General features: G+C 38.0%; 1 protein-coding gene, 1 long non-coding RNA gene and 1 pseudogene across 2 annotated transcripts in view; 1 reads left to right on the top strand and 2 right to left on the bottom strand.

Annotated features, from left to right (window-relative positions):
• LOC127493070 (tumor suppressor candidate 3 pseudogene) overlaps positions 1-22 on the bottom strand; it is an 11293-nt pseudogene extending 11271 nt beyond the window's left edge.
• Positions 1-8029, top strand: part of LOC100348940 (N-acetyllactosaminide alpha-1,3-galactosyltransferase) — a 20940-nt gene extending 12911 nt beyond the window's left edge. The window contains exons 5-6 of the mRNA XM_008273372.4: positions 1743-1877; positions 6490-8029. Coding sequence (XP_008271594.1) covers positions 1743-1877; positions 6490-7180 — 826 coding nt within the window. The 3' untranslated portion in view covers positions 7181-8029. The remainder of the gene's footprint in view (positions 1-1742; positions 1878-6489) is intronic.
• LOC127493200 (uncharacterized) overlaps positions 1-10344 on the bottom strand; it is a 150399-nt gene that overhangs the window by 68389 nt on the left and 71666 nt on the right. The window lies entirely within an intron of this gene.

The following is a 10344-nucleotide window of genomic DNA, read 5'->3' as shown; positions in this document are numbered from 1 at the left end:
TTTTTACCTCCTCAGAATTCATTCTCGGCTTCTTTCTGTGGATTATAGTTTTGTTTATTTAGTGCTATTCTAAACTTTTTTTGAAGACTGTATTATCTTTTTGATCTCTGAGATTTCTGTTCCTTTCAATTGCGGTTAACTAGTGGTTGATGGAAATGTCACTAAACTGGGAATGGGAGGTGGTAGAGGGAAAGAGAAGAGAAGAGGAGGAGGAAGAGGGAGGAGGAGGAGGAAAGAAGAGGAGTCAGAAAGAAGAAAAAGAAAAGAGACACATGGAGAGAGAGAGAGGGAGAAAGAGAAATCCTCTCAGTCTACACACTGCTCTGTGTTTGGACCCCCCTTCAGTACAAACCCTCCAGCAGTTTACAACTCTGCCCTAGCCTTAACTTCCTGCTGGCACCGAGTATAACTATCAGCCACAGGTGAAAGCTCATAGTCACTTCAGGTGCTTTCTGAGCATGAATCCTGCCCCGGGTGTTTGTGTGGATTTCTAAATTCCCTTATTAAATTCCTTATTATACCTGGAGGATCATCAAAATGCTTATTTCCAAAGCAACTCTCTTCTCAAGTGTTCCTTCCAGGCTATCAGTATCTCTAGTGTTTGCCCAGCTATAACCTTTTGCAAGGTGGCAGGGATTTGTTTCTTTTAAAAACATCCTCAAGAAGTGCCCTTCACAAAGACACTTTTCCATTTCAGAGAGGTTTGAATTAGATGAAACAAAGGAAATGCTATTTGTAAGTCCTTCGGGGAACCTCCAGAGACAGGGTATAATAGACAAAACATAATTCCTTGTGAAGAAGGTTCACTCTACTTCCTCCAGAACCAGATATCCACACCAGAAATATGATCTATACTCTTCAATACCACTAACATACTCAACAAGGAGTTGGGGGGCAAGTCTAAATTAAAAAGCCAGAAAGCATTCCTATTTTTACCATGTTGAGTCATTTTTTTCTGATTTAAATTTTGTCTGATTGCTCTATATCATTGACAATGTATAGCAAAATTATCACTGGCATCATTTCAGATCATGAAAACTGAGAAGTTTGTTTCTTAAAATATGGTGTTTCAAAATAATTGTCAGCAGGGCCAATGCTGTGGCGCAGTGGGTTAAAGCCCTGGCCTGAAGCTCCAGCATCCCATATGGGTGCCGGTTCACTTCCTGGCTGCTCCACTTCCAATCCAGCTCTCTATTGTGGCCTGGGAAAGCAGTAGAAGATGGCCCAAGTGCTTGGGCCCACGCACCCATGTGGGAGAACTGGAGGAAGCTCCTGGCTCCTGGCTTCAGATCCGCACAGCTCCGGCCGTTGCAGCCAATTGGGAAATGAACCATCGGATGGAAGACCTCTCTCTCTCTCTCTCTCTCTCTCTCTGTCTCTCTCTCTCCTCTCTCTGTGTAACTCTGATTTTCAAATAAATAAATTTTTAAAAAAGATAATTGTCAAAATAAAGCAAGAACAAGATATTTTGACTAGGTATAAGAGAAATTACTACTTCAGATTTTGGGATAATTTAACTAAGTGTCCTCAAGTCTACTGGAATCATAATGTAACTAATCTGTAATTATCCTTTGGTAATAATCTTTCCATTTCTGATATATTGCCTCTTCAATTTAACATAGCCATCAAGGATTTGGCTTAAGTGTAAGAAAATGCCGTAATCAGACATCAGACTTTATGCATTAGTAATATCTCTTGCTGCTTTATTACATTTTGTTTAAACATGTATGCCTTTATTTCAGTACATATGTGAACCTGAGTACTACTACATGGTCGGCTCCAATTGTGTGGCACAACACTTACAATGAGTCGGTCTTGGAAAATTATTATGCAGAGCATAAAATTACCGTGGGGTTGACAGTGTTTGCTGTGGGAAGGTAGGTAATGATGTCAAATGTCCTTTACCTTTAAGCTTTTTTGTTGTAGAAAATGGGAGTTAATCTGCTGGAGCATCTCATAATTTCACTTAGAATTATTCTTTCAATGCCAGTTCCTGCCACAATTCTAAATATCATCACCTACTTGGTCCATTCAAAAAATACCCCAATCCTTCAGTTTCTTTTATATTATCTATTTTACAACCCTCTTCCAATTTAACTTAATTGCCTGGGTTATTGCCAGTCATTTTCCTATCCTCTGTTTCTAAACAAGTCTGTGGCTCTGTTACAGAGCCATTCTCCATTATCCTTACAATAGAGCAACTCAATAACTTGCCCCCTTTAGTGGTTTCCCCAAGTCACAAACTACTTTCAGATAAACTTAAATGGTGTTTATTGGCTTCTCACAGGAACAGTGGTTCAATGTACAACAACAAGGTAACTGCTATTATCTGTAGTATAATTTTCACATGCTATATTTTCTATCAATAAAATGCAAAAAATGACAAGAATACATAAAATCTTCCAGTAATTTTAAAACAAAAGCTAATACCTAATCAAATAGAAAATAAAACCATGAAGGTGGACTCCTAAAAAATTATGATGAAATATTTCCATTTAAAAATGAATGGATATGGCTGGCGCCACGGCTCACTTAGCTAATCCTCCGCCTGCGGCACCAGCACCCTAGGTTCTAGTCCCGGTTGGGGTGCCGGATTCTGTCCTGGTTGCTTCTCTTCCAGTCCAGCTCTCTGCTGTGGCCTGGGAAGGCAGTGGAGGATGGCCCAAGTGCTTGGGCCCTGCACCTGCATGGGAGACCAGGAAGAAGCACCTGACTCCTGGCTTCGGATCGGTGCAGCGCGCAGACCACAGCGTGCTGGCCATAGCGGCCATTTGTAGGGTGAACCAACGGCAAAAGGAAGACCTTTCTCTCTGTCTCTCTCTCACTGTCTAACTCTGCCTGTCAAAAAAAAAAAAAAAAAAAAAAGAATGGATATATAGCCATTGTATTGATTTCCTGTCTTCTGAAAACAAATATTGATAAAAAAAATAAGAAAACTTTAAGTTCAAGGACATGAGGAAATACTCCAGATATTTAATTTTGAAGATTATTTGCCAAGTGTAAAATCTGATCCTATAATTATGGGGAAGACATCAAATTGGGTCTATAAATCTACAACCTTCAGAGTGTGCACTGAATGTTCAAAATAGGATGAAAGTTCCCCTGCAAACTCAGCTGACAGTCCATTATCTGGAGTACTGAGATGTAGGGGGTATAAACAGATCATAATCATGTCCAAGTTGGCTAGGTATCCCATCCCACGTTGGTGGTGGTGCTGAGGAGAGACAAATCTAGTCAGCGCACTTATCTGTGATCACGAACAGCTGATTCTTCAATTATATCACGTGTTAGCACTGCCACTCTCTTCTCCCTCACACAGTCTCCTTTCAGTTGTTTGTATTATGTTGTATGCAAATGTATACAACAGTCAACTCAATACATATACATGCTTTTCAAGTGTACATGGAACAGTATCTGGTGTAGATCAAAGTTAGACCACAAAAGTCACAATAACATTTTTAATATGGAAACAAAGCCAAATTTCCTGTATTCCTACAACAGAAAGAAAATCTCAAATCAACTGTAGAAGTAAATCTGAAAAATTCAAAAATATAAGGAATTTTCAAAAATTCATGGAAAATGTATATTATGGAAAAACTATGTAAGGATTTCAAAAATTTTTGTACCAAAATAAACTTAGCTTTAAATCCATTTTCCATAAACTTTCTGAAGTACCTTTGTGTGTGGAAATTCAACAGCACATTCTTTTTTTTCTTTTTTTTAACTTTTATTTAATGCATATAAATTTCCAAAGTACAGCTTATGGATTATAATGACTTCACCCCCCATAACTTCCCTCCCACCTGCAACCCTCCCGACTCCCGCTCCCTCTCCCCTTCCATTCACATCAAGATTCATTTTCAATTACAGAAGATCAGTTTAGTATTATTAAGTAAAGATTTCAACAGTTTGCATCCACACAGAAACATAAAGTGAAAAATACTGTTTGAGTACTAGTTATAGCATTAAATCACAATGTACAGCACATTAAGGACAGAGATCCCACATGAGGAGTAAGTGCACAGTGACTCCTGTTGTTGACTTAACAAATTGACACTCTTGTTTATGGCGTCAGTAATCTCCCTAGGCTCTTGTCATGAGTTGCCAAAGCTATGGAAGCCTTTTGAGTTCACCAACTCTTATCATATTTAGACAGGGTCATAGTCAAAGTGGAAGTTCTCTCCTCCCTTCAGAGAAAGGTACCTCCTTCTTTGATGACCTGTTCTTTTCTTTCCACTGGGATCTCACTTGCGGAGATCTTTCATTTAGGTTGTTTTTTTTTTTTTTTTTTTTTTTTTTTTTTGCCAGAGTGTCTTGGCTTTCCATGCCTGAAATACTCTCATGGGCTTTTCAGCCAGATCCGCATGCCTTAAGGGCTGATTCTGAGGCCAGAAAACGGCACATTCTTAAACAACCAATGGATCAAAGAAGAAATCACAAGGAAAATTAGAAAATACTTTTGTGATAAATGAACAAAAAACACAACTTATAAAAACGTGCAATGTAGTAAAAGCAATGTTATAAAAGAAATGTCTAGCCCCAAAATGCCTACATTAGAAAGGAAAAAAGGTCTCATATTAGTGACCTAAACTCCTGAAGAATTGGATAAAGAACAGTAAATTAAACCCAAAGCAAGCAGAAAAAAGGAAGCGCTTATTATTAGAGTGGAGATAATTTAAAAATTAAAACAACAAAACCAAAAATTGATTTCTGAAAAAGATAGCAAAATTGACAAACCTTTGAAAAAATAAAATTGAAGGGGTAGTCTACAGAATACCTGGTCAGGACTCTTCAAAATTGTCAAGATCATGTATAACAAGGAGAGAAATTGACATGGGTTGGAGGTGACCAAGAAGACAAAGCAACTACAGGGAATGTATGTATTGGATTGGATCATGGAAACTAAAAAGGCCATTGTGTGTTGGGGGAGGGATGATAAAATAAATAACCAATAAAATAAAAACTGTGGCTTAGTTAATAATATTTCACTGCTAATAATTTCCTAGTTTTGACAAATTTCCAGTAGTTGCATAAGATATTACCATTAGGGAAAGCTGAATAAAGTGTATATGGGCACTCTCTATCATATATTCGCAACTTTTCTGTAAAACCAGTATCATCCCAAAGTAGAATGATTTTTCAAAATAAAAAAGAATTAACTTTTCTTTAAAACACTGATCTGAACATAAAATATTGATTAATAGAGGCTGAGAAAGACTGAGAATAAAAGGGGCTAAAGGGGGGTTGGACGCTGGGTACCAATCATAGTTGGAAGGAATATGTTCCTAATGTTACCCAGCACAGAGGATTGAATGTAGCTCACAATAGCCTATCATCTATCCTCTGAGCAAACAAAAGAGAGAACTCAAAGTTTCCAACTATAAAGCAATGACAAAGAGGAAAACGTTAATGCCCCAGTTTTGATCAGTATACACTATACAGTTCATTGAATCGTCACACTGTACCCTATATCTATGATTGTTATTAGTAAAAGTATTTTGGTTTAATTTTTCAATAGATGGTAATACTAACTAACCTGATTTGATCTTCACACATGGAATACATATGTTGACTTATCACACTGTACCCCATAAATTATGTGTAATTAAAACCATAATAATTTATAAAATGTAGGAGAATGTTTTCATTATCTTAGTGAGGCAAAGGTTTCTGAAACATGATACAAAAGCAAGTTGGACTTCTTTGGATTCGAATTGCTGGCCTCCAGTTCAGAATATTTTAAGTGATATTTTTCATAATTTACCTAATAATTTTGTATGTTATGAACTAGAAAGTTTTTGTCTGACCTCCAATCTGCTATGTATCTTAAATTTAGATAAGCATTCAGAACTTATTTTTAAGGAATATATAAACATAATTTGAAGCTGAGCCACGTGTTATTATCTTTTCTCTTGAATTTTCCTGAGGCCATTTGTTACTCTAAAAATCTTTAATTGGCTTGAGAGACTGGAAATGAGAAAGTTTTGTTTTTCAGCCTAACTATTCTAGCACCACAGTAAGGGCCACAGGTAAAATATGAAAAGCAATGCAAATGGTGAAGCACTATGTCCCCTCTGATTTCACATGCAGAACTTACTGCTTACACAGCAAGCCACAGACAACACACACCCCCAGCAAACATTCAAATCTTTCTTTCCTACAACGCTTGACAGAGCAAGTTCCCCTTTTCCTGATAACCCTGCTAATGCTGGCTTTCATTTTGGGTCCAGCTCTGCTCAGTTTCCTGATCTCATCAAGTTTTTTTCCTTCTTGTGAGGAACTCTTATTGTATTCTATGTATGATCTGTAGAACCCAAGAGAGCAAAGGCAGATAATTTCATATTCTTCTGTACAACTTAAATGTAATTCAAAAAGTATATCTAATATTTCATTGCTTAGTAGCATTGCTGGATAAGCTACAGTCTATGTAATTTAAATATTGTATGTCCCACTAAAATATAACTTAATAACTTCTTATTTACTTTACAGATATATTGATTTCTATTTGACAGAATTTTTGTATTCTGCTGATAAGTTTTTTATGGTTGGCCAGAGAGTCATAATTTACGTCATGTTAGATAACTTCTCCAAGATGCCTTTGATACAACTGGGTCGCTTCCGTACCTACAAAGTTTTTGAAATTAAACGAGAGAGGAGATGGCAAGATATCAGCATGATGCGCATGAAGATCATCAGTGAACACATTGTTGATCACATCCAATATGAAGTTGACTTCCTCTTCTGCATGGATGTGGATCAATTCTTCAAAAACAAATACGGACTGGAGACTCTGGGAGAGTCAGTAGCTCAGTTACATACTTACTGGTATCAGACAAATCCCGACAAGTTACCTTATGAGAGAAATCAGTTATCAGAGGCTTATATATCTATGGGTGAGGGAGATTTTTATTACCATGCTGCTGTTTTTGGGGGCACTACCATTCAGGTTCTTGATATTGTCAGAGAGTGTGCCAAGGGAATAATGAAGGACAAGAAAAATAGCATTGAAGCAGTGTGGCATGATGAAAGCCACTTAAACAAGTATTTCTTTCTTCATAAACCCACTAAACTCTTATCACCAGAATACTGCTGGGATAGTCATCACAAAGATTCTAATATTAAAATTATCAATCTCACTTGGAATTTTAAGAATTATAACCTTACCAGGGAGCTATCATAATTTTATAGCTCTTCCTTCATGTTTCTGAATTTAAGAACATTGTTTTGCCCTATATAGTAGAAAATTAGCACTTGACAAACTTTAATAGTAAGACATCGCTGATAAAATGGCAAGTTTACCAATATAGTACACTCATATTTTTCCTCATATTCATTTTATATCAAATAATGTGGGATGCAGTAGTTACAAAATGAGTTTACCTAAATCAGTTGGAGATATAATAATTTAATATTTTGTGTCAGTGTTGAAGAATCACTATTTGTTGGATTATACTGAACAAAATAGCTTGTGCCACCAGAAGATGAAGTCAGAAATATTTTAAATGATAAAAGTAGTTATGAATTTCTTATATTACTTAGGAAAAGGAGTTGTCTGGAGGTATAGGGAGAGGAAGATTCCTGCAACTATACTAATGTGCCCTGAATATAAAACTTTGAGGACATTAAGGCTGTCACCAGATGGGCACACAGCTATTTAGGAAAACTTTGATTCACTAAAAAAGAGCTATGTTGTTTACAACTACAAACTTTTTTTTGTTATAAAAAGCAATGAAAAGAAAATAAAAACTTAAGGAGAAAATTTAAAGCTCTTTTAATCTCCCTTTGAAAACCTATTACTCCATATTCCTTTTCTGTGTCTATATTTGCATTATATGAATACACACATTTGCATGTTTTGTACAAATTGACTTATATTACACACAAATACCTATACACACATTTTATCTGTAGTCAGGGTCCAGTTAGGAAAGTAAAAGCTATTATTCTAGGTATTCAAATAGTGGAAACTTAATACAGGGAATTAGACCTATAGATGATGAAAGAGTTGAGCAGCAAAAAAAGGGAGAATGAGGCAACCCATACATTTTTTAAAAAGAATATTTATTGGGGCTGGCGCTGTGGCATAGCTGGTAAAGTTTCTACCTGCAGAGCCAGCATCCCATATGGGCACTGGTTCGAGTCCTGGATGTTCCACTTCCAATCCATCTCTTTGCTATGGCCTGGAAAAGCAGAGGAAGATGGCCCAATTCCCTGGGCCCCTGTACCCACATAGGAGACCTGGAGGAAGCTCCTGTCTTCCGGCTTTGGATTGGCACAGCTCTGGCCATTGTGGCCATCTGGGGAGTGAACCAGTAGATGGAAAATCTCTCTCTCTCTCTCTCTCTCTCTCTCTCTCTCTCTCTCTCTGCCTCTGCCTCTCTGTAACTCTTCCTTTCAAATAAATAGATATTTTTTAAAAATAAATATTTATCTATTTGAAAGACAGAGTTACAGAGATGGGGGAGACACATACACAGGTATCTTCCATCTGCTGGTTCACTCTCCAAATAATCACAACAGCCAGGGCTGGGCCAGGCTGAAGCCAGGAGCCTGGAACTCTATCCCTTCTCCCACATGGGTGCAGGACTTGGGCCATCTGCTGCTGCTTTCTCAAGAGTATTAGCAGAGAGCTGGATCAGAAGTGGAGCAGCCATATGGGATGCCAGCATTGCAGGCAGTGGCTTAACCCACTGTACCACAATGCTGACCCCCATATTTATTTTCATTGAAGGTAATAGTACTCCAAGGGCTGGAGATAAAAATGTAAGATGTTCAGAAAGAACTAGAATCTAGCAAGAGTTTGTGAGCTAGAACAAGAGAGAGAGGAGTTCCAGCCACTGCTAGATAAGCCAACCAAGCTGGGAGTAGGGAGGAGTTTGCAGGGTGGAAATCCAAGCCTTTCCTCTCCCCTTCCCAACACTGCTCTCTTCTGTCAGTGTTTTTCACTACTTGGTGATATACAACCATCAAAGGGTAAGGGAGTCTGGGTAATGTAGGCTTCTGCCACATTGAGCAGAGCATAAAGAGAATGAAAGATTTGAAAATAAAGCAGTAGATGGCTACTACAGCCTACTCATTTTGTCACAAAGCACCCATTCTGACTCTTCCATCCACATATAACTCCACAAATCACTTCATATCTCCACCTAGAATTCAACTAACTTGTGTGTAAACAATCCCTTTTTTCCCAAAAAGGAAGAATACAAACTACCATCTTACTGAGTCTTCCTCATCATGTCCAGTAACCCCAGATGATATGAGGTCCTCTCTATTTGAAGTGTTTGTAGTTTTTCGTGGTTTGCTGAACTCTGATCTAAATTAAAAGAACAACTTACTCATTAAAAAAAAAAATGGGAAAAGGGAAAACACGTAATTGGTTAGCATATAGAGATACATATGTATACACAAAATATATACAATACCTATTTGTAATAAATAAGTTAAATATGCATGGCTGCTATAGTTCTCACTTATGCAACTGGTCACAAGATCAAGTTCATATTTTTTTACTCTTTTTTTTTTCCATCGCCAAATTCCATGTGCCTTACTTTCTGCTAGAATCTTGGTTGAATAGGGTTCTTTGCCTGATAAAACAACATGAACATTTTCTCTATGGGATCCGAGTCTTTTAATTTTATTTTAAAGATTTATTTATTTTTATTTGAAAGAGTTACAGAGAGAGGGAGAGACAGAAATAGAGGGGGGAAGTGGGAGAGAGAGATCTATCCACTGGTTCATTCCCCAAATGGCTGCAACCACCAGGGCTGGGCCAGGCCAAGGCCAGGAGCCAGTAACTTCATCTGGGTCTCCCATGTGGGTGCAGGAGCCCAAGCACTTGGGCCATATCCTACTGCTTCCTAGGCTCATTATCAGGGAGCTGGATTGGAAGTGGAGCAGCCAGGATGCAAACCAGTGCCCAGATGGGATGCCAGGCCCATAGCGATGCCAGCGTGGCAAGAGGCAGCTTTACCCACTATGCCACAGGGCTGGCCCCAGGATCTGAGTCTTTACCGGATTTTTTCTTTATTGGATTACCACTGCTTTCAAGTTTTTACAGTTTTGATGAGGGCCATTGGATAAGGTAGTAATAGACTCCCAGTGATCACCTTGAGCTCTAAAGATAGCCTCTATTGCTCTATTGTATAGCAGCAACTAGTTATTTTCTTTCTTTTTTAAGATTTATTTATTTATTTGAAAGTCAGAGTTACAGAGACAGGAAGACACACACACACACACAGAGAGAGAGAGAGAGAGAGAGAGAGAGAGAAAGGAGAGATATCTTCTATCCCCTGGTTCACTCCCCAGGACTGAAGCCAGGAGCAAAGAGCTTCATCTAGGTCTCCC

Source organism: Oryctolagus cuniculus, chromosome 1 (genome assembly GCF_964237555.1).
Source record: "Oryctolagus cuniculus chromosome 1, mOryCun1.1, whole genome shotgun sequence".
Classification (NCBI taxonomy): Eukaryota; Metazoa; Chordata; class Mammalia; order Lagomorpha; family Leporidae; genus Oryctolagus; species Oryctolagus cuniculus.
This window is presented reverse-complemented; position numbering and strand designations above follow the sequence as displayed.